This window comes from Odocoileus virginianus, chromosome 22 (assembly GCF_023699985.2).
Source record: "Odocoileus virginianus isolate 20LAN1187 ecotype Illinois chromosome 22, Ovbor_1.2, whole genome shotgun sequence".
Lineage (NCBI taxonomy): Eukaryota > Metazoa > Chordata > Mammalia > Artiodactyla > Cervidae > Odocoileus > Odocoileus virginianus.
In genome coordinates this window covers 35,789,435-35,813,846 of record NC_069695.1, presented here as the reverse complement: position 1 = coordinate 35,813,846, position 24,412 = coordinate 35,789,435, and the positions used below count along the sequence as shown (strand labels likewise).

General features: G+C 47.8%; 1 protein-coding gene across 7 annotated transcripts; it reads left to right on the top strand.

Moving 5' to 3' along the window:
* The first annotated feature begins 153 nt into the window (after positions 1-153).
* On the top strand, positions 154-23,817 carry INO80C (INO80 complex subunit C). Of its 7 annotated transcripts, XM_070452848.1 has the most exons (6): positions 154-448; positions 1,887-1,934; positions 15,493-15,603; positions 16,846-16,957; positions 17,891-17,958; positions 23,432-23,817. In XM_070452848.1, the coding sequence occupies exons 1-6, from the start codon at positions 293-295 to the stop codon at positions 23,561-23,563; spliced, it is 627 nt and encodes a 208-aa protein (XP_070308949.1). In that variant the 5' UTR covers positions 154-292; the 3' UTR covers positions 23,564-23,817. The 7 variants fall into 7 exon arrangements, with proteins under 7 accessions (XP_070308949.1, XP_020754048.2, XP_070308954.1 ...); XM_020898389.2 differs by lacking the exon at positions 1,887-1,934 and having other exon boundaries at positions 160-448; XM_070452853.1 differs by lacking the exons at positions 154-448; positions 1,887-1,934 and adding an exon at positions 577-597.
* Positions 23,818-24,412: the final 595 nt, after the last annotated feature.

Genomic DNA, 24,412 nt, shown 5'->3' with positions numbered 1-24,412 from the left:
GTGGGATGGTGGAGGTCCGATCCTCCAACCCTGGGGACATCCAAGCACGTGCTCGGCATCAGAGCGCGGGAGGAGCTGCACTCTGCCCTGGCAGACGCCCTCCCGCCCGGAAGGAACAGACCGCTCCGAGCTCCGCCTTTTAGATCTGGCTCAGAGAGAAGTAACGCACGCTTTCCGAGTCCGGGCCGGGTTTTCAAACCATCGAGACGGAAGTAACGGCAGGCCGGAAGTTCCAAGGCCTGCACCGGGACCCGAGTGGGGAGGGGGGGGAGGAGCAAGGCTCAGGGTGGGAATGGCGGCCCAGATTCCCATTGTGGCCACCACGTCCACTCCGGGGATAGCCCGGAACAGCAAGAAAAGGCCGGCCAGTCCTTCCCACAACGGCAGCAGCACCGGCGGCTACAGCGCCGGCAAGAAGAAAAAGGTGTCCGCCTCCGGCTTTGCGCAGGTACGCTGTCACTCGTCTAATCTGCGCGTGCGCGGAAGCCTACCCCCTCCCCCGCCAAGGGGCTCGAGAGCGCATGCGTGGGCCCGAGTGGGTGGGGCTCAGCGAGGCTGGGCGTTTCGTGTGGGCGGGGCCGTAGTCACACCTCTTTGGTAGGTGCTGTCTCTGGTGCAAGTGAAACTTTTTTCCCCACCCTCTTACTTTGGCTACGTGGGGTTTGATTAAAGAAGCACCCGCGTTGCATTGTCCAGAAGGAGAACAGGGGAGGTGGGAGGCTGTTATTGCCTTAATCCGAGGGCTACCTCTTCCCGTCGAAGTCTCGTTTGGAGCGAGGCTCGGGACTTCTTAATGTGAGTTTCAGTTAAGCAGAAGTTCGCGTGTGTCTCGCCTTGGTCCATTCTTCAGACATTTACCAGATGCCTGTGAGGTGCAGAGCGCCCTAATGAATCGTGTGGAGGAATATAAAGATGTATTGCTACGGATGGTTTCCCTCATCCTCAGGAAAGTGCTTTTTTGACCTTTAGTGTCCCTGCCGCAGAGTGGGTTTGGTCTTACCTCATGGGGTTGTTATGAGGATTCAGTGAGATCATGGTCGTAAAGCTCTTGAGCACAGCGCCTGGCACGACTTCACCGCATCTGGGCGATCCGGGCTCCACGATTCCAGCAAAGCATTTGCAGCACAAGAGTAACTTGGTTAGATAAGTGTTTTTCTTGGCTCCTGTATTTTATTTAAAGCCGTGAGAGAGCAAAGATGGAGTGTGTTACTCTGTGCTCTCCAACACAAGGTGTAGCATCCTTCACCCAGAAGGATAGTCTAGCTATATTAGCTGTCTCTGGTTTTCTCCACTGGTAATTGCTAGTGCAGATTTTTCCTTTTAAAATATTTATGTATGATTTGCATACTGTGACATGCCAAAATCTTAAGAGTATAGACCAGTGACTTTACATATGTACCCACCTATGTGGCCACCATCCAGATTAGAATAGAGAGCATTTCTAAGAGCCCCAGAATATTCCTTGGTGACCTTTCCAGTTGGTACTCTTCCTTCCCAGCTGGGGATAATTGCTACTCTGACCTCTCCCCCCATGGACTGACTTTCTCTTTTTGAGCAGAATATAAATGGAATCATACAGAGCATAGGGCTTCCCTGGTGGCTCAGATGGTGAAGAATCTGGCTGTAATGCAGGAGACCTGGGTTCAATCCCTGGATTGGGAAGAACCCCTGGAGGAGGGCATGGCAAGCCCCTCCAGTATTCTTACCTGGAGAATCCCATGGACAGAGGAGCCTGGTGAGCTGCAGTCCATGGGTCCCAAAGAGTTGGACTTTATTGAGTGACTAACACTCTTTTCTTTTCCTATAGAGTATATTCTTTTGTGTGTGTTTGGATTTCTCTGTGAAACAGTGTTTTTGAAACAGTGTTTCCCCATTTCCTTCTCCAGGGGATCTTCCTGACCCAGGGATGGAACCCGAGCCTTCTGCATTGGCAAGTGGGTTCTTTACCACTGAGCCACCAGGGAACCAAAGGATAAGAGTTCTTTATATATTCTTGGCTGGAAGAGGAAATGGCAATCCACTCCAGTGTTCTTGCCTGGAGAATCCCATGGACAGAGGAGCCTGGTGGGTTACAGTCCAAGGGGTTGCAATGAGTCAGACACGACTGAAGCGACTTAGCATGCATGCACTAGCACGCACGGAGTTCTCGGCCAGATATGTGTGTTGTGAGTACTTTCTCCCAGTATGTGCTCAGTGCATTTTGATATCCAGCTGTGCCAAGACCAAAGAATATAGTTAGTACCTATTGAGAGGAATGATTGTCTTGACCCAAGGTAGCACTGCTCATCAACTCCCACCGCCACAGCAGGCTTCAGAAAGTGGATGAATGCCTTCAGAATGGGGGGATTTCCAGTAACCCCACTGGGTGGACATCACAACCTTGCTGGTCTTAGAGCTCTCAGGAATGGGAAGGGCTGCCTAGATTCTTCCTGTGGGTCTCTCCCATCTCAGCAGCCTTGGCCCACTCTCGGGCTGGAAAGAGAAGGGTATTCCCCGGAATAGTGACTTCTTTGTTCACCTCTCCCCAGCCGGTGTTTAACTAATGAGGTGTATAGCCAGTTAGCTGACTCCCACCCTCAGCATCTCATGAAGGGAAAAAAAAAAATTGTCTTCTGTCTCCAGAAGTCTTAGATTTTCCTCCTGTTCCCAAATGGCTCAGTGGTAAAGAATCTGCCTGCAAGGCAGGAGACGGGTTCAATCCCTGGGTCAGGAAAGATCCCCTGGCGGAGGGTATGGCAACCCACTCCAGCGTTCTTGCCTGGACAATCCCTATGGACAGAGGAGCCTGGTGGGCTACAGTCCATGGGGTCGCAAAGAGTCAGACATGACTGAGCGACTAAACCATCATCGCCACCGCCAACATAATGTTGCATCCTCATTCCCTGGGCTGCAGCAAATGCAGGTATTAGCACAGAGCCGCCCTGAGGGCTGCCTGGAATCTTCCTAAATTGTCCTCAGCCTTCAGTTACGTTTCTGTTGAGTTCAGTCAGCAAGTATTTATATCTGTTCTGTCTCCAGTATGCTTAAGTTATTTCAGTGGATTATCGCTTGTCTCTGCCCTCCCAAAAATCCTTCCAGGAGGAGAAAATGACCTACATATATTGCAGTAGTTTTCTTCTGCCATCATAACAGATGACCACAAATTCTGTGGCTTAGAAGACACCTGTTTATCAGTTCCTAGTTCTGTAGGTCAGGAGTCCAGGCACGAAAAGAGAGGTTTGGTTCCCTGTTCCCTGAAATCAAAGCGTCGGGCTGGGCTGGTTTGTTGGGTGGATGCTCTGAGGGAGAGTCTTTTTTGAGCCTTATGCAGACCGTTGGCAGAATTCAGTTCTCTGCAGGGACTGAAGTCACTGTCTCCTGGGTGGCTGTCCCCGTCCCTGTTCCTTGCCGCATGGTCTCCTCCGTCTTTGAAGCCAGCTGTCGAGAATCTCTTTTGTGTCTAATCCCTCTCACTCCTCAAACGTCTCTAACTTCTCTTGTCTCTGACTCTGAGCCCAGCTTTAAAGAGCATATGGGATTAGGGCAGGCCCACCAGGATAGTCTCCTTTAAGATCAGCTGACCTGAGACCTTAATTTTATTTCAAATATAAGATATACGTTGCATTTCCCTTCAATGTATTACAGATCCTGTCACAGTGGTACACACGTTAGCGTTTGCCTAAAAACGGGGTCAAGGTTTGTATACACCAGAGCCCTGGAATCTTAAGGGCCATCTCTGAATTCTACCTGTCACATATCTGAAGTGGGAAAAATCTCATCATTTCTAACCACGTCCCAAAGCCAGTTATGGGTCTTTTCTGGTATTGGTGCCTCAGTGGCTGGACACAGGAAGATGAAGACTCAGAGCCGGAGATGGTCACTAAAGAAGGAGAGGTGGGGAGAAGAGGGACTAGAGGCGGCCTTTGAGGAGGAGTGGATGGTCTGACTGGGGAAGGCCTTCCAGAGGCTGAGCTATGCCCAAGTGTCAGGATGCTCAAAGTGTCATCAGTGGGAAATGAGTGTTTTTCTATATAAATGATCATAGTTCTTGAGTTAAAAGGGACTTTACAGATCTTTCTGTATCCTAAATTTCCCTACTTCAGTCATTTCAGCTATTTTGTGTCTTACCAAAAAAAAAAACCAGTGTCTGTTAACCTTTCATGGGATTTAAAAGTTTACAGAGGACACTCACGTAGACATTAGAGTGCTTTTTGAAATTAGTGAAAATAACTTGATGGATTCTTAAGGTGGGTTTTACTTTTCCAGAAGGTGCATGCTTTTTCTGAAGTAAGATTGAATGAATGGATGAAATATAAAGGGCTTACTGCTTGGAAATCCTCAGGGGTTGAAGGGAATATTTTTGACCTAAAAGTATTTGGAGCAAAGCATTTATAGATGTATCATTTATGTCAGCCGTGTAAAATGATATTAATTACTTTGAGCACTGAAACAATTTTGTTTTATTCTTTCATCAAGATGAATCTTTAGTTCAGCAGAAATCACTAGTGTTTGTGCTTGCTAAGTAGCACATATGTCACAAAACTACAATTCTTCTGTTTGGATTTAGATTTTCAGTGTAACTAATATCTTTATTGATTACTTACATTATAATTTGGAAAGTGCCACCTCCCATCCATTTTGGTCCTGATACTTTGAAAATGACTAGTGTTAAGTTGGGTTGAAAAACAGATACACTGTGCTAAAGTGAAAGAAATTGTGATAAATAATAATAGTTATATTTATTGGGCACTTACTATGTATACCAAGTACTGTTCTAAGTACTTTCTAATTGCTATCTCATTTAATTCTCAGAGCAACCCTCTGAGAATCGTTATTCTACAGATAAAAAGACAGAAGTATAGAGAAGTTAAGTAACTTTTCTGTGGTCACACAGCTGACAAGTGACAGAGTCAGTTCAGTTCAGTCGCTCAGTTGTGTCCGACTCTTTGTGACCCCATGGACTGTAGCACGCCAGGCCTCCCTGTTCATCACCAACTCCTGGAGTTTACCCGAACTCATGTCCATCGAGTTGGTGATGCCATCCAGCCATCTCATCTTCTGTCGTCCCCTTCTCCTGCATTCAGTCTTTCCCAGCATCAGGGTCTTTTCCAATGAGTCAGCTCTTTGCATCAGGTGGTCAAAGTATTGGAGTTTCAGCTTCAGTATCAGTCCTTCCAATGAACACCCAGGACTGATCTCCTTTAGGATGGACTGGTTGGATCTCCTTGCAGTCCAAGGGACTCTCAAGAGTCTTCTCCAACACCACAGTTCAAAAGCATCAGTTCTTCAGTGCTCAGCTTTCTCCACTGTCCAACTCTGACATCCATACATGACTACTGGAAAAACCATAGCCTTGACTAGACAGACCTTTGTTGGCAAAGTGATGTCTCTGCTTTTAAATATGCTATCCAGGTTGGTCATAACTTTCCTTCCAAGGAGTAAAGTGTCTTTTAATTTCATGGCTGCAATCACCATCTGCAGTGATTTTGGAGCCCCCAAAAATAAAGTCTGACACTGTTTCCACTATTTCCCCATCTATTTCCCATGAAGTGATGGGACCAGATGCCATGATAGAGTCAGTATTGAGACACAATTGGACTACCCAGAATCTACATTCTTTTTCTTGACTGCCTCTCTTAACATCACTATTACAGCTCTACATCTTAGAAGGTATAATTAGATCTCTAATATAACCATATCCCAGGTGCAGAGAAATGCTTTGGGGTGGAGGGAAGATTTTATTAGATCAATACAGGGCATTTATTAAAATTGGAGAATTGCTTTACAATATTGCCTTAGTTTCTGCTGTACAACAACATGAATCAGCTATTTGTCGTTAAGTTGCTAAGTTGTGTCTGAATCTTTACAACCCCATGGACTGCAGCATGCCAGGCTCCTTGTCCTTCACTGTTTCCTGGGGTTTGTTTAAATTCATGTCCATTGATTCAATGATGCTATCTAACTATTTCATCCTCTGCCGCCCCCTTTTCCTCCTGCCCTCAATCTTTCCTAGCATCAGGGTCTTTTCCAATGAGTCTGCTCTTTGCATCAGGTGGCCAAAGTATTGGAGCTTCAGCTTCAGCATCAGTCCTTCCAATGAATATTCAGGGTTGATTTCCTTTAGAATTGACTGGTTTGATCTCCTTGCAGTCCAAGGAACTCTCAAGAGTCTTCTTCAGCACCACAATTTGAAAGCATCAGTTCTTTGGCTCTCAACCTTCTTTATGGTCCAACTCTCACATCCATACATGAGTACTGAAAAATCATAGCTTTGACTAGATGGACTTTTGTTGAACAAGTAATGTCTCTGCTTTTTAACATGCTTTTTAATCAGCTATAAGTATACATACCTCTCCTCCTCTTGAGGTTCCCTCCCATTCCTACCCCCATCCCACCCCTCCAGGTCATCACAGAGCACCTGAGCTGAGTTCCCTTTGTCATACAGTAAATTCCCACTAGCTGTCTATTTTACATATGGTAGTCCCTTGCCTGGAAAATGCTGTGGATGGAGGAGCCTGGTAGGCTGCAGTCCATGGGGTTGCTAAGAGTCGGACACGACTAAGCAACTTCTTTCACTTTTCACTTTAACTCATTGGAGAAGGAAATGGCAACCCACTCCAGTGTTCTTGCCTGGAGAATCCCAGGAATGGGGGAGCCTGGTGGGCTGATGTCTATGGGGTTGCACAGAGTCGGACATGACTGTAGTTACTTAGCAGCAGCAGTCTATGTGTGTGTGTGTGTTAGTCACTCAAGTCGTGTCTGACTCTTTGTGGCCCCATGGACTGTAGCCCGCCAGGCTCCTCTGTCCATGGGATTCTCCAGGAAAGAATACCGGAGTGGACTGCCATTCCCTTCTCCAGGGGTATCTTTCTGACCCAGGGATCCAACCCAAGTCTCTTGCATTGCAGGCAGTTTCTTTAACACCAAGCCGCCAGGGAAGCCCCGTGGTAGTCTATATATGGCAATGATCCTGTCTCGATTCGTCCCACCCTCTCCTTCATCTGTGTCCACAAGTCCTTCTCTATGAATACAGGGCAGTTTATATTTTCCAAGTGGCTATTCAGGTTAATAAAATCTACAGAGAAACCGAATTGACCTACAGACTAATAGGTTTCCTAATTAGGTAATAGGTTACCTAATAGGCTGATTTATGATGGTGAAGCAGTTATCATAATATATATGTAAGTTGAGACGCCCAGTTGCTTCTTTAGAAGGCTAGTGCAGAGTACAGGTGACAGTAGACTCTTCTGTCATTGGAGACACTTGAGAACACTGTACTGACTTGCTTTATTCATTTAAGAAAGTAATCATTCTATCTCACCTTTTGAAAAAAATCATAGTTTTCTTTTTTCTATTTTTAAAGTGGCCATAAAACACCAGCCAGTCTTCTTCGCCCACAACTATGATAATTTGGGTTTTCTACGTGTAGATACAGGTTTTCATAAACTGTATTTGGTGTATACCATTGTGGGCCCTGCTTTCCACTTAGCATTGTTTCCTGGCCCTTTCTCTATGTTGATAGTCTTCACAAGGAATTAAGTGCTCTTACTTAATTGACTTGGTTGGACGTTAGATTGCATCTCACGTTTTTGCTGTTTCAAGTAATAACCCTACAGTAACCCTGCAGTTGTAGACTAGGCTCAGGTGTTTGAATCTAGGCTACTATTAGACAGATGTAACCCTGCGAGCTGCCCTGGAGGGTGATTGGGTTCTCCAGGCAGGTGAGCTGAGGCTGGGTGATTGGGTTCTCCAGGCAGGTGAGCTGAGGCTGGCTGATTGGGTTCTCCAGGCAGGTGAGCTGAGGCTGGGTGATTGGGTTCTCCAGGCAGGTGAGCTGAGGCTGGCTGATTCTGGAGTCACTTAGGTGCCATCAGGGGCTCCTTTGTTGGCCAGCTGGCTCTCTCTTCCTCGGGACTTCAGCCCAGTTCAGTCGCTCATTTGTGTCTGATTCTGCGACCCCATGGACTACAGCACACCAGGCTTCCGTGTCTATCACCAACTCCCAGAGCTTGCTCAAACTCATATCCATCAAGTTGGTGATGCCATCCAGCCGTCTCATTCTCTGTCGTCCCCTTCTCCTGCCCTCAATCTTTCCCAGCCTCAGGGTCTTTTTAGCTCTTTTTGCGTTGCAAAGAGTGGACACCCCTTAGGGCTGGTTGTCACTTCTTTGCTGATCGCAGGGTGGTCCTGTCTTCAACAGTTCAGCTCTTAAAGTCTCTTAGCCTTAACAATGGTCTAATCATATGGAAACTATCCATCATTTCTAAGTCTATTCATCGCAGCCCCGCCTCACAGACTCGATCCTCCCCTGGAGAGAAGGTCTGTCTCTCTCATCTCCTCACTAACAGACCCAGGCATCCAGCTTGCCAGACGCCCAGGGGAAGGGAAGACCGAGGGTGGAGTACCACAGAGGGTGGGTTTAAAGGGGAAAAAAAGCGGAGCACCCAGCCCTGGCCCGGAGCATGTGTTCTTTTGCACCTGCTCAGAGAGGGAAGCCAGCGGTCGCTGTTTCAGGGGCAGGAAGCGGCCCCGGGTGGCCCAGTTGGTGTCAGGATGGTGTCCTTTCCTGTCCCCGCCTCAGCTGCTGGAGGTCTGGCCTGAGGATGGGGACGCAGTGAGGATAAGGTGATCAGACAAACAGGAGGTGAGAAGGTGATCAGACAAACAGGAGGGCTTGGTTGGTTCTGGAGTTGGGGCTGGGGGCAGCATCTTCAATCCCTTCCTGCTGCTGGAGCGGCCCGTCGCAGCCCCCCGCCCCTTCCACCGCCTCCCTCCCTCTGGCTGCTGTCCGTCTCCCAGGTGGGGTCCCTGCCCTCCCGACCCGCGTGGGCCGCAAGGCACCTCCTTCCCTTAGCAGCCCAAGTCCAGCGAGGCATTCCTGCCACGTCCTCCTGGGCCTCCCAGGACCTGGGGGCAAACAACCCATATCAAAGGGATGTTCTGTGCGCTCTCCCGGGATTTCACTGTGCACCCAGCACCTCTGAGCCTCCCCACTTAGGAGTCGGGGGCTTCCCAGGTAACGAACCCCGCTGCCAATGAAGGAGATATGAGAGACTCGGGTTTGATCCTTGGGTTGGGAAGACCCTTGGAGGAGGGCATGGCATCCCACTCCAGCAGTCTTGCCTGGAGAATCCCACGGACAGAGGAGCCTGGCAGGCTACAGTCTGTGGGGTCGCACAGAGTCGGACAGGACTGAAGCAGCTTAGCACACACTAGGAGTCAGGGAAGAGCCGACACGGGGGGAGGCACGCAGGCTTCCAGCAGTTCTGGTCCAGAGGAAAAAGCTGACGCATCTGCTGAGGATGGTGCCCTGCGAGCCAGGCGTGTTCCGTGGATGGTTCCGGAATCAGCAGCAGAGCCCTCTGGGCCTGGTTCTTCATTGCCCTCTAGTATCTCCTCTTTGCTTCTAAGCAGGTCCGTTTGTTTATTTTCTCCCAGGTGGAAACAGCATTATGTAAGCAGTCATTTTCTTTATGAAAAACTCAGGGAAGTTGAAACTTAAAGTGGATCTGGTCCCAGGAAACCTCTTTCACATTCCACCTGTTTTTCTCGAGTTGGCCCCAGCTGGCTGGGCTTTTCTGGTCTGACCTGATGCTCACCGCGTAGTTCTTAGAGTTGTTTTTCTCTCTCTCCCTTAACACGGGCCGCCCTATAGGCCCTGCGTCCTGACAGCCCACACCCACTGGCCTGCTCCTCGCTGGCGTCATGACCCCCAAAAACAACGCCCTGTGAATTAGCAGCCACTCCCGGGTCCCCTGCTCTGCCAGCTCCTGACAACCCCTGACCTACTCTCTATCTCTCTGAATTTGACTACTCTAGGTTCCTCAGCTAAATGCAGTCATACAATAGGTGGCCTTTTGTGGCTGGCTTCTTTCAGTTAGCATGATATACTCAGGGTTTATCTGTGTTGTACCATGCATCAGTACTTCGTCCCTTCTTAACAATTGTAGAATATTCCACTGTATGGATAAACCTCATTTTGTTTATGCGCTCATTGGTTGATGGATATTTAGATTGTTTGGACTGTTTTGGCTATTATACATAATGCTTCTATGAATATTTATGTATGAGTTTTTGCATAGACATTTATTTTTAATTCTCTTAGCTAAGTACCTAGGACTTGAATTATTAGGTCATATGATAATTCTATGTTTAATTTTTGAAGACCCACCAGACTGTTTTTTAAAGTAACTGCACCTTTGTAGATTCTCACGAGCAGTGTGTGAGGGTTCTGGTTTCTCCACATCCTCACCAACACATGTTATTATGCCTTTGAGTAGAGCCATCCTGGTGGGTATGGAGTAATATCTCATTGTGGTTTTGATTTATATTTCCCTATTGACTAATGATATTGAGCAAATTGTCCAGGTTTGGCTAGTGGGGACCTCTTCAAACTGACTCGTGTGTCTTTTACTTTACCTCTGTCATTTTTCGAGTGCCGTAATGGACTGAACTGTGTTCATTCAAGATTCATTTGTTACAAGCCTAACCCCCAGCATGCCTCAGAAAGTTACTGTATTTAGAAATAGGGCCATTAAGGAAGTAGTTAAGGTTAAATGAGGTCATAAGGGTGGAGCCCTAATCCGATTTGCCTGGTGTCCTCATAAGAAGAGGGCGTGTATACAGAGAAAAGAGGACACAGTCAGAAGACAGTCATCTGCAAATCAAAGAGATGGGTCTCAGGAAAACCCAGCCCTGCGCACATCTTGATCTTGAGCTTCTGGTCTCTAGAACCTTGTGTGTATGTGTTAGTCACTCAGTCATGCCCGACTCTTTGCCACCCCATGGACTGCAGCCCACCACTCTAGAACCTTAAGAAACTAAATTTCTCTTATTTAAACCACCCAGTCTGTGGTATTAACATTTTGTTACACAGCCCTAGCAAACTGATACAAGTGATTTCTTACCTTCTGGCACCAAAAACTCATGCTGTACTTTCTTGCCTCAGTCCTGGAATCAGCCGTTTCCTCGAAGATCGCTTGTTCTTGGAGAACAATATTTGGAAACCAGGATCTGAGCACTGGTGTGCCTGCTGTTTGTTGACTCAGAGAAGATGCACAATGTGAGTGTTGTGAGTTAAGTTTTATTTGGGGCAAAATGAGGACCGCAGCCCAGGAGACGGCACCTCAAATAGCTCTGAGAAACTGCTCCAGAGAGGTAGTGGGGAAGGTCAATAAACAAGATTTTGGTGAAGAGGAGTTCCATGCAATCAAAGGTTTTCGCTAGTCAGGAGGAGCTGATGTCACCATGAAGGGATTTAGTGCTTTTCTAGATTGGAGGAGGTGCAAGGATTGGGACCGTGAAATCAGTTCCTGAAAATATGTATCTAAGGAGCTGTCACCAGTCTTCCTGGAGCACAGAGGGCCTCATTGTTCTCCACCCTGAGCTCCCTTCAGGGCATGTGCAGCCGCAGCAGCACGGGACTCAGTCCTCCGCAGAGGCAGATGGCAAATGCCCTTGGCAAGCACCAATTTGTGGTTGACATGTTCATTGTTTCTAGCTGTCTGCATGGAAGAAATTCGGAATGAGGAGGGGATCATGTGTGTGAGTGTGTATATGACTGTCCCCCATGCCTCTATATCCATTTCTTTTTATTATTATTATTTTTTTTTTTTAATTTGGCTCTCCTGGGTCTTCATGTCAGCATGTGGACTTTCTCTAGTGGTGATGTGCAGGCTTCTCTTGTTGCAGAGCATGGGCCCTAGAGCACGCAGGTTTCAGTAGTCGCAGCTCTCGGACTCTCTAGTCGTGGCGTGTGGGCTTAGTCACTCTGTGGAATGCAGGACCTTAGTTCCCTGACCAGGGATCAAACTCAAGTCTCCTGCATTAGAAGGTGGATTCTAAACCACTGGACCACCAGGGAAGTCCCCATTTCCATGTTTATCTTTCTGTGTATATGTTAAACCCATGAATTCATATTGCTAACCTGTGATTTCAGTCCAGTAGCACGCGGTTCATTCTAGCTGTCCCTCATTCCTTATTTGCCTTGTCTTAGAATGCATATTAAGTAGTTCCGAACTATTAACCTGTACTCTTGGGAGAAACAAACGTCCCAATTGTTCATGGTTCTTTTTGCCTCTCACCTTGAGTTATATGTTCGGAATACTGTGTTCATATCACTAATGTTATTTCGCCCTTCATCCCTTTTAGTGTGTCTGTGTTATTCATTCAAACCTCAGGTTGATTTGGTTTCTTGTTTGCATTCCATTTTTTCTGTCTGCTGCCCCATGCTTGTTGGATTTGTCCGTCTATTTCTATGTGAAACTTTAACATGGCTCAAAAGGTCAAAGCTACAGACAGCTATACTTGGAGGTTTTCTCTTCTCTTTCTTCCACCCTGTTCCCTTGCACCCACAGCTAACCAAACCCAGTCATTTCTGAATTAGCCTTCCTGTGTTTCTTTGGGTTTGGCTGATGCTTCCCATCCAGAGGCGCTTCCTTACGACAGACCCCTGAACATGGACATCTCAAAAACGGATGCTGACAGAGTTATGCGGCGTTGTCTTCTTCCTTAGCGCCAGTCAATCAGCTAGTGATTCTTTGGTGCTTCTCTGCGCTAGGTGCTGGGTTAGACGCAGGCACGGAAGACTGGGCCAGATGGTGAAGCCGGATGTCCAGGTCCGCGCCTTCTCTCGAATCTGCCCATCTCCTCGTCTGTTCACCTGTCTCCTCTGTGTCTCCTTGTTCCTGTCTGTCGTTCCCTGCCTGTTTCACAAAGCTGCTATCGTTCCAGTGACTACTTGCATGCTAAGATGCTTCAGTCGTGTCTGACTCTTTGCAACCCCGTGGACCGTAGCCCACCAGGCTCCTCTGTCCATGGGATTCTCCAGGCAAGAATATTGGAGTGGGTTGCCATTTCCTACTCCAAGGGATCTTCCCAACCCAGGTCTCTTATGTCTTCTGCGTTGGCAGATAGGTTCTTTACCACTCGCACCACCTGGGAAGCCCTTCATTGACTAACCAAGACTTAAATACAGATGTTAATTATGTATCTAATTTATGATATTACTCTTATAAATAATCAACACAAAATAGCATTGACAACTGGCCAAAACTACACAAGGTAATGTTGGTTACTGATTAAATGTGATGGGAAAAAATCAAAGCTCCATCAAATTGGGTCCCCCAGGACACATATATTAATACCCGCAGAAATTTTAGGACCATGAAGGAAAAATCACAAGGGTAATAGAAGTTAGTTACATACAAAATGCTAGATCTAATCTTTCTTGTAAAATTAAAACTGACATGAGCTAATCCCTACGGAAATTTTTATGAAGCATAAATAAAAAATAGAAAACACTGAAGACTATGTATGCTGGCAGAAAATGACTCCATGGGTTTGGGGACCAGAAAATACAAAATACAGGAGGGAGGGGGAGCGAGAGGGGAGGCTGGAGAGGAGGCCAGCATTTGTGCCTGATCCCAAGGGTGGTGGGAAGCCCTGGGCAGCTGTCAACAGGGGACAGACATCAAACTTATATCTATCAGTGAGTCGCTGAGTGTGCTGCAGAGAACGGAGTGGGCCTCAGGCTTCCTCTGAACCCCAGAGCTAGGGAAGGGCCAGGTAAAGGAAGGACCATGGGAGGGAGGGGTGGAAAGAAGAAGAAAGAGAGAGAACTATGGCTACAAATGGGGGGGAAAGGATGAGGAATTGGAGGGATCTTAGTTCTTAGAGAGTGGACATCCGAGCAGACCTTGGAGGGGAGAAAAGTTAGGAAAAGCTGTGAATGGGGGGACGGATGAGGGGAGGGGCCGTCCGGATAGCAGGGGGGTGGTGAGCCGAGAGGAGGGTGCACAGGCCCGGGGTCGGGGGGAGGCAGACCCTGGAGAGGAGTCTGGGAAGTGTCTGAGGAGGAGCCCTTCACGGGACTGTTGGAACAGAGTGAGTGGCCCCTGTCTCCCCCACCCTCCTTCCCCCACGGGGAGGCCATTTTAGGGGGCCAGAGGGGTGGGATCTGTACTTACAACCACAACTCTCCTACGCTGCTGCTAGGAGTGTGAAAGAGGGCAGCCCGTTTGGGAAAGTGGTGTGCCAGTTTCTTGGCCCTGGGTTGGGAAGATCCCCCGGAGGAGGAAAGTGGCCACTGACTCCAGTATTCTCACCTGAAAATCCAGTGGACAGAGGAGGCTGGCGGGTTACAGTCCAAAGGGTCACAGAGAACGGGGTAGGACTGAGCGACTGCACACGCATGACTGGTCAGTTTCTTATAAAGTCAAACACGTACTTAGTGTATAACCTGACCATCCCAAGTGTAGGTGTTTCCCCAGGAGAAATAGACATACATCCATGCAGAGGCCTGTACAGAATGTTGACAGCAGCTTTATTTATAATATCTGAAGGCTGATAGAGACCCACATTTCGTCAGCAAGAAAATGGGTAAACATACTGTGGTACATCCATAGCAGGGGAATACTATTCTTATGAGTGGTATACAAATTCTGCGAAACAAACCACCAGTCTATGTTGTGACGTGGATAAACCTCAAAAACTTTATGCTGGGCTAAAGAAGCCAAACACAGCAAACAGCACAAGATGTTGGATTCCACTCATAAAGTTCTAGAACAGGCCAAAGTAACGTGGGATTCAAAACAGTGGTGGACCATGAGAGCGGAAGATACTGACCAGGAGAGGGCCTGAGGGAACTTTCTGAGAAAGATGGAAATAGACTGTCTCCACAGGGGCCTGGGTTACACAAATGGAAACATTTGGCAAGACTCATGAAACCTACACTTAAGATCTGTGCATCTCACTGTATATAAATTATGTATCTATTAAAAAACAGTTTATTGCAGTCTGGGAAGATTGGAAATTGCAATACAAATCAGAAGTGATTTGTTGCTTTGACTTGTTTTCTCTCTTCTTGATTCTTAGCTTAAAAAGGCTTTTTGTTTTAAAGTCCGGGAGCCTGCTTGTCAGGGCACTCTGCCGCAGCCAGCTGACCCGAGGCCCCCTGCCTCCTCTCCTATTCTCCTCACTCAGAATGCCCGCATTCTATTGTGCCCTGAAGCGTACCAGCACCAGCCTGGGTTCTCCAGTTGGAGACCCTTCAAGGGGCTGGATCTTTCCGGTCTTAATGTTTCAAGACACAATTTAATAAGATCAGTAGGAATAGGGGCCACGCGTGGTATCACAGGGATGGTGGGATTTTGGCATTGGCTCCAACTGGATTTGAATCCAGAGGCGATCACTGTGCGGCCTTGAATCTGTCCGCCTGAGTCTCAGTTTTCACCTCATAGTAGTAGGACTCCTGTGCTTGGCACACAGAGGAGCCAGGAAGTCTGGCAGCTAGGGTCCCGGGTGCCTCCACTGTGGCCTCTGCACGGACAGGCGCGGCTCCCAGCCTGGCAGGTTCTCCCCCCGACCCCACCCCATGCAGACCACCCGCTGGGGCTCCGGGCACCCTGTCTCCTGTCGTATGTCTGGTGCTGTCATCTTACATCTTGTTGAGAGCTGAGTTAGGTAGCTCAGCTAAAGGACACTGACCTCATATTATTCTTATTTTGTTTGAAGGGTATCAGCATGGATGGTGTGAGTGAGAATAAGATGGTGCCCTCTGATTTTAGCACAGGACCCATGGAGAAAGCTGCCAAACCTCTGCCATTTAAGGATCCCAACTTTGTGGTAAGCATCTAAAGTGAAAGTGTTCCTTAATCAGTTGTGTCCAACTCTCTGCGACCCCATGGATTATAGCCCACCGGGCTCCTCTGTCCGTGGAGTCCTCCAGGCAAGAATACTGGAGTGGGTTGCCATTCCCTTCTCCAGGGTTCCCCCCCCCGCCCCGACCCAGGGATTGAACCCGCGTCTCCTGCACCGTCAGGTGGGTTGATTACGCTCAGAGCCCCAGGGAGTCCCAGAAGCATCTAAGGTGTTTTGTAAATAAAAAACCAAGCAACCCTGCCTCGGCCTGTGATCGCACTCACTCCGTCGGTCTGCAGCCCAGCAGCGCTCGTGGCTGTTCTTCAGGCCGCGTCACCACGCCCTCCGCGGGGGACTGTGGTTTGAGGTCTGGGGCCAGGAGAGCCCTTCCTGTGGCTCCCCCAGTTCCCAAGGATTTTGTGGAATTCATTCAGTGGTACTGTTTTTAGGGTGTTTTTCCAGGATGATTGCTCTCCTTCCTTTTTTCATGAGATTTAGATGAGGCGTGCAGTAATTAACTAAAGGAGGAATGTTCCTGCTTAGTTTCTTTAAGAACATCTCAGGTTCTGTGCTATCAAGTAGATATAGGTGCCTCTGCCTTCTGTTCTGGAGGGGTAGGATAAATTACATTATTCTGATCATACCATTACAATTTATTTTTCACTAATTACCTTTGAAAATACAGCATTAATAGTGCCTGTAACTTTTGTGTTCTTTCCATTTCATTTTGTCATCTTCACAAGACAAAAAAGAAAAAAATTTCCGGAAGGCTTGCCATGTCATGAGGGAGGCTTCCTTGGGTTTTCCTGGAGCTCCAGTAATTTACAAGGTGGAGACTGGCCCTCAGAAAGGAATTGAGAGATGTGGTCATGTGTTTAAATCTAACTTTGTAGTAAACTTGTTTTAAAGTAGTGAGAAATTCACGAGTGAATTCCATAAAGTTAGACCCAATAAAGGATGTGATTTTCTATGTGCATATTAAAAGAATAACCCTTTATTTCTATTCCATCAGCGGCTAACTCATGCATTTTAAAAATCCTAAGACTGTGTTTTTTTATAAGTAAGATTAAGGTATATGGTGTAATACATTTTTTTAAAGCCTTAGGGTACACTGACTATTGATTGAATGAAAGGTTTATTATAGTTATGAATAAGCATAAATGTCAGATTTTGAAATGATTGTCTCCATTGATTTTTGTTTCTTCTAATCCACGCTTGCGCCTCGAGCATTCGGGCCATGGTGGTGCAGTGGCTGGCAAGAAGAACAGAACCTGGAAGAACCTGAAACAGATCCTGGCTTCTGAAAGGGCATTGCCATGGCAACTGAATGATCCCAACTGTGAGCTGTCTAGACCCTCCTATGTGCTCATGATGTTTAGACTAGGAACCTTCTTATAACAAACGCACGTTATCTTATTGTGTTTGCGTTCATGGAGAAACACTTTCTAGCTTAGGAGTTTTACAGTGGTATCAATATAGGGAGGTTATGTGTGTTATTTCCTCATAGCTTTGTACTCTCTGTTGAATCTGTGTGTGTTGGCATTGTCATGGATGTGTGCTTTTTAATATCACTGTTAACATTTCAATCTGGAGAAGCAGGTCCAGATATGATTATATGGGTGTTGCTGTTAGACAAACTGCTTATTCAAAAGTCTACTCTTAAAATGTGTTTCCAAGTAAAAGGTTGCCCAAGCTTTAGGAGAATTTCTCACCACCAGCTTAAAGGCCTGCTCTGTTTTACTCTCCGAGCCAGTGTTTTTCAGAGTGAACACTTTATACTACAGTATTTCCGAATGTCTGTTGTACGTTCTGCTCAACTTTAGTGGAAAGTACAGGTTCAAAGTTCCTTCCATCTCCTGCCCCACGGCATGTCTTTTGTGGGGGTGACTCAGACTGATGACAAATGAGCTAGTCAGATGCCTGGGTGTGGACATTCCGGTGTCCGGATGCTCGGATCCAATTAGTGGGTTGTTTGACACCTCATCACCATCAGCCCATGTAGCCAGAAACCGTGAAAGCAGCTGGTGGGCAGTTGAGCTTTCTGGTGGTTCTGCTGAAGTGGAGGGTCCCCGGGAACAAGGCAAAGCTGTACTTGAAGCCTGTGGTTGGCTTATGGCATCCTGTATTATTTCCCCAGAGAATTCTCTGAACACTTAATCACAAAATAGAAAGTTTGGGAATATTATCAAGCAATATTTTTAGAGGAAAAGGGGAAGGGATCTGAAAGCTTTAAAGCCAGTTTAATTAGCTTCTTTTTTTGTTTTTTTCCCAGATTTCAGTATTGATGCTCCTCCATCCTTTAAACCAGCTAAGAAGTATTCTGATGTTTCAGGTCTTCTTGTGAGTATCATCACATCTCTATGTTGTATAACACTGAACCGAAAAGGAGATTTCATTGTACCCTCTATTTAGACAGTATTGAATAGCGACACTGGTCCTGCCTGGAGCCCATGTACTGGAAACAGGTAATGGGTTTGTACAGTCGTGTTTATGCAGTTATTTAAGAGTGGCAGTGACCTAGGGCAGGGACTTCACAGGTGGCTCAGTGGTAAAGAATCTGCTTGCCAAGCAGGAGACACGGGTTCGATCCCTGGGTCAGGAAGATCCCCAAGAGGAGGACATGGCCACCCCACTTCGAGTATTCTCGTCTGGAGAATCCCATGGACGGAGGAGCCTGATGGGCTACAGTCCATGGGTTTGCAAAGAGCTGGACATGACTGAGCGACTAAAAGGCAGCGGCAGCAACCTGGGGCATCCGTGTGGGCAGCCTGGGGCAGGCGTTGCTCCAGAAAGCAGGAGACCTGAGTATCACTCTCCTTTCCTCTCCTTGCTAACCGTATGAGATAACTTGAAAGAAACATTTTTTTTTGGCTGACGTTTAAAAAATTCCCTGCATCTTAGAGATGATTGTACTTAAAATATTTAAACTTCTCTTAAGAGGCACTACAGTGAAGATAGTGATTTTCATATTTATTTTTAAGCATCAGAATCCCTTTTCCAAATGAAAGCTTTTACAGAATCCCCTGGAGCCCACCTGCTCACTGTGGCCCCATGTGGATCTGCTCCTCTGTCCTGCCCACTCCCCACCGCAGGGACTCCTGTGGTGCTTCTAGGGGGCACAATTTGAAAACCAGCGGTGTGGTTTTATGAGTGGGACTTGGGCAAGTCCATGAACCTCAGTGTACCCCAGAGAATCTTGTTTCCTTATTTTCAGAATGTGGATGAAGTATAGAAGTTTCTAGAACTTCTTCATGCTTTTTCATGATTATTAAATTTGGAAGGTGGGCTTCTTCTCATAACTGTGGAAATAATGAGACACTTCATTTTTTGAAGCCCATATACCTCACTTAAATTCTTTACTTTTTAATGAAAATATATGACACCAACCGCTGTAACAAACTAAATTAATGATACACATTTTACACTAGAAAGGATTTTTTTTTTTATTAGTTTTCCTCTCTGGATTAGTTGTATGTTTTTAGCTTGTCTTCCAGAGAGGAGCATATACTCTTCAGACTTGTTAACATAGACCTTAAATATAATGAGCCTAAGAAACGGGGAATAGAAGTGTGTGGGGGTAGGGGAAGGGAGTGCTGTGTGTGGGTCATGTGTGTGGTGGGCTCTTCGTTTCGCCTACTCATGGGCGTGTGTCTCTTCCGAAAGGTACCCTGAGGGAGCTTCCATTTGAGAGAAATGTAGTTTTAGGCGATCTCTTGTCTCCTGCCAGAAAATAGTTGCCTTGTATATTTGACCCATTTTAATAGTTGTTTATGGAAGGAGAGCTAGTCTCGCACCAGTTATTCTGTTCTGGCCCAAAGTGGAAATTTCACCCTGTTCCATTTTGTGCTGAGCTCGTAGCAGCCATGGTTTATGACTTGGAGGGTGGCCTCTTAGAACATAGCTTTATCCTCACCATTACCAGGCAGCTCATCTGCTAGTGCAGTGGTTTTGACATGTTAGGAGACATTTTGTTCATGTTGAAAAGCATTGTTCCCTTTATGCCATCGATAAAGGGCTTGTCATGTCATTCAAAACCTTCTGCCCCACTGTATGTAAGAATTAAGACATTCTGAATATACAGAGAACTCTACTAAATCATTGAGGGGCTTCCCTGGTGGTTCAGATGGTAAAGAATCTGCCTGCAATTTCAGGTTTGATCCCTGGGTCAGGAAGATCCCCTGGAGAAGGGAGCAATCCCATAGAAGAATCAGCTAAAAGATTATGAATAGACAATTACAAAGCGGAAATGCAGATGTTCAGTTTCACTGATACTTAGAAAAAAGACCCATTGGATAGGAGAGAAATGAAGACATTTGGTTCTATGCCTTGCCACCAACATACAGAAATGGACATCCTGCTATATGGTTGTTGTGAGATGGGAGTTACATTGGTGCATATTCTTGGGGAAACAAATGGGACTACCTAGGGAGACAGGCAGGGAGATCCAGCCAGTCCATCCTAAAGGAGATCAGTCCTGGGTGTTCATTGGAAGGACTGATGCTGAAGCTGAGCTCCGATACTCTGGCCACCTCATGCGAAGAGTTGACTCATTGGGAAAGACCCTGATGCTGGGAGGGATTGGGGTCAGGAGGAGAAGGGGACGACAGAGGATGAGATGGCTGGATGGCATCACCGACTCGATGGACATGAGTTTGAGTAAACTTCGGGAGTTGGTGATGGACAGGGAGGCCTGGCGTGCTGCAATTCATGGGGTCGCAAAGAGTCGGACAGGACTGAGCAACTGAACTGAACTGACTGAGGGAGACAGAAAAGTAGAGGCCTACAATGTAACAACTTGTCTTCCAGCCAGTGCCCCAAAGAAATAGTGTGTACAAGGAGCTTCATGCAGAAATGCTCATGAGAAAACATGCAAGCAAAACATTGAAAACAACATAAACATCAACCAGAGGTGGGGTCGGGGGTGGGCGCTAGTGATAAAGAACGCACCTGCCAATGCAGGAGACTTAAGAGTCACAGTTCAACCCCTGGGTGGGGAAGATCCCCTGGAGGAGGGCACGGCAACCCACTCCAGTATTCCTGCCTGGAGAATCCCATGGACGGAGGAGCCTGGTGGGCTACAGTCCACAGGGTCACAAAGTCAGACACGACTGAAGTGCCTGAGCATGCATTCAGTGTGGGGTAGGGGTCAGGGGTTCATCCTGTTCTGTGAGCTTGCTGTATAGGTATAAAAACAGGGATAAACTTTTAAGGTGTGGTACAAAGCAGTGTAAGTGCATGGTACTGCCAAGTAAGAATCAATACCCAGTCACTGGGCACTTCGCTGGAGTGTGTGTGTGTGCGTGTGTGTGTGTAAGAGTGTATATGTAGACAAAGTCTGGAAGGGTGCCCATCTAGCAGTGCTTTCCTCAGGGGAAGATAAAGGACTTCTTGTTGTTATTTGGCCACTAAGTCATGTCCGACTCTTGGCGACTCCGTGGACTATAGCCCGCAGGCTCCTCTGTTGATGGGATTGCCCAGGCAAGAACACTGGAGTGGGTTGCCATTTCTTGAGGGATCTTTCCAGTCCAGGGATCGAACCCAGTCTCCTGCTTGGCAGGCAGTTAAGAGTTGTAAAAGGAGACTTTAGTCTTACTGGCAATGTTTTTCTTTCTGTTTTTTTTTTTAAGAGGAGAATATGTTCACCTGCTACTTGTATAAATTAAACTTACGTAATTAAAAAATAAAGCCGGGCTTGTGTTTACACTGACCCGTCTGTTCCAGTGAGGGGCTGTTTCCCTGTGTGAGGGCCTGGCCGGAAGGCCCGCAGGTTCACACCTGTGTCAAGCCCTGGTTACAAGGATGCAGAAAGTGCTTCAGCCCTGGGGGAGGTGGGGGCCAGCGTTCGCTGCCAGGCTCCCTGCAGCAAGGGAGGCGTTAAAGCAGCTTGCTGCCTGCCCTCCGGGGATGGGGCCTCCAGCTTCAGGCTGGAGGGACGGAGTCCAGAGGAGGACAGACCACAGGAGTCCAGCTCCCTGCTTGTTCATCTCTGAGGGGTCACTGGCCTCCTTCCCTCCATCAGGTCCAGTCTGTGCAAGTTTACGTCCACCTTCCTGTCGGTGCAGCAGTACCGAGTCCTGCGGTATCGGCTCAGCAGCCTTCCTGGCAGTAAGGCCTGAACTTGGGCGGGCCAGCTCGGCACAGCCTGGTGGTGGGAGTGAGGCAGCCGCAGAGAGGGAGGCAGGCCAGGGCTGGTTCATCCGCCGAGGCCAGATGATCAGAGCCAGATGCGCTCGCCAGCACCTCTGCTGGGAACTGCTGAAGGAAATGTGGTACAAAGAGGCAGTCACTAGATTAAGCCAAAGGATCAAAGGTTTGTTTTGTTATAGAGCTTTAATTAATCTTAGCTTTTTAGGAATAATCTCAGTTTCCTGATATGCAGATTTTAAACACCTTAGGAAGCTCCCCATGGTGGCACTGAGACTTTGTACAGATTGAGAAACCCATGACTCAGTTCTCTTCAGCTTGTTGCCTCTTCATCCAGCCTCCCGCCCTCCTGAAATCATCGCATCGCTGGGCGCCTGGGTCCTTGCAGTCAACCAGCGCCGGCACAGACAATCCACACTTGAGTAATTGGCTGTTATCTGTCTAGACGTTAGTGGCATCTTTTCTAATTTCTTAAAGGAACTCCAAATGACTCACCCTTGTGTTTTCTGTTTCAAAGTCTGTAGGAGCCGTGTGCCCTGAGGTAGACACACGTGAGTGAGTATTTTCTCTACTTTGCACGTGGGGAGAACAGACCAAAAGAGAAGGTTGATATGTCAGCGGAAACACTTCTCTTTTCTGTGCTTGTCCCAATCGTTCGTTTGTTCGTTCACCCACTCATGCCTCATTTGTGGGACGAGCACTCGCCGTAGGCCCACTGTGTGTTCTGCATGGTGCCAGGAGACAGTGCAGCTGGGACCCAGTGATAAGCAAACTACACGGTTCTTGCCTCATGGAGCCTCACAGCCTAGACTTCAGTCAGAGTCATGCAGATAATAAACTAAGAGCAGCAGAGATAAGCATTCCACTGGAGGCAGAGGTGCTGAGGTGAACCCCAGGGTGTGGTCCTGACCTACCTACAGGGGCAGATGAGGCTTCCCAGATGATATGACTTTGGGGGCTGAGCCCTGAAGGTGATTACTGAGCAAGGAAGGGGCGAATGGGCAGGACAGGAAGGAGGGTGTCAGAGCCAGGGTAGCTGGAACAGAAAGTGGGGGACACATGGCTGAGGAAGTCTCGGGAAGGTGGGGTTGGGGGGTCCAGGCAGTGTCTGAGGAGCCGTGCTGTGGACTTGGGCCTTTGTCCTGAGAGCAGAGAGAAGAGCCATTGAGAGATTTCATGAGAAAAGATGATCAGAATTGCAGGTTGTGAAGGTGTCCCTGGCTGTGGGTGTTGATGGCAGTCCCTTCCAGTGGAAGGGGGTGGGGTGGCCATCCCAGCCCTGCAGGGGAGCCCTTCGGGGAGCCTTGGGAGAGGCCTGGGGCCGGGGGCAGCAGGAGAGGAGTGCCCTTGGAGTAGGTGGAGTGGGGGCGGGTGCAGTCTGGACTGTTGCCGGCCGCCCTGAGGCGCCAAGCAGAAGATTCCCCAGGTGTCTGCTGTGGCTATTCCCCTTCCTTCCTGTCCGTACCCTGAAGCGTCTCTCAAGTCTGGGGAGATTAACGTGTCTTTCCCACAGTGAGCGATCTGGCGTTCTTGGTGACAGAGCCAGACGTGATGAAGATACATTGATTGCACTTTGAGTAAAAGCCAGAAAACTAATTTTTAACTTGAACTTGAATCTCACTGCCAACAACACCTCTCTGCCCTTCTCTCTGCCTGTTTTGTCACCCAGGCCAACTACACGGACCCGCAGAGCAAGCTGCGCTTCAGCACCATCGAAGAGTTCTCCTACATCCGACGGCTGCCGTCTGACGTGGTCACGGGCTACCTGGCCCTGAGGAAAGCCACGAGCATCGTTCCCTGAGCCTGGAGAAACAGAGATGAGGTGGAAAACCGTTTCAAAAGGCAGACTTTGGGCTCAAGATTTTGTTTTATGGAAACAAACTCCTGCTGTCAATCTGGAAATGTCAGTGCTGTGCCTTGGAAAGAATGTTTGGCTTTCATTGAAGGAAGGTTTTTTTTTTTTCTGTTTTCCCTCCAAGTGTGATATTTCCTGTTGAATTAAATTATACTTCAGTTGTTGCCTCAAATAAAGTTGTTTGACAAGAAAGTAGAAAATTGTGCTTTTAGTTTAACCCAAGTAAGTCCTCGAATTTTGGCTTCAAAGCTATGGAGTCTCTTAAAACACATTTAAAGACTCTATGATGCGTCCTGACAATGAGGCTGGATTATCCCTGATCCCTGTGACTCCCGCTTTGAGCACATTCATCTCTATCTCTGATCAGAATGCTTGGGAGAGGTCCAGAACTGAGGCTGGAGAAGAAAGCACAGAGGAGCTCACCCTGCCGCACTGGCTCAGTCCTCGCCTTGGGCCTTGGTCTCTGAATCAGCCTCTCTTCTGGGCCTCCAGAACCTGTTAGCTAAGCCACTGACTGGTCTGCGGCATTTAGAGCAGCCTGAGCTGACTAAAACACTAGCCCTGGCCTATTTCTGGAGGTATGGGGTGTGACCCTTGTCACCCCTTTCATGAGGGCGTCTGTCTGGGCACAGGAAGCCACTGGCTTCCCCTCCTCCGAGAGGAAAGCACTCTGGGGCTGGGATGAGATGGGCTCCGAACCCCTCTGAGCTCCATTCCTGCAAATATCTGGCAGGGGACAGTGGAACCAGGCCTTGGGACTGGCTCTGCTTTGGAGGTTAGGTCCCCAAGTGCCTT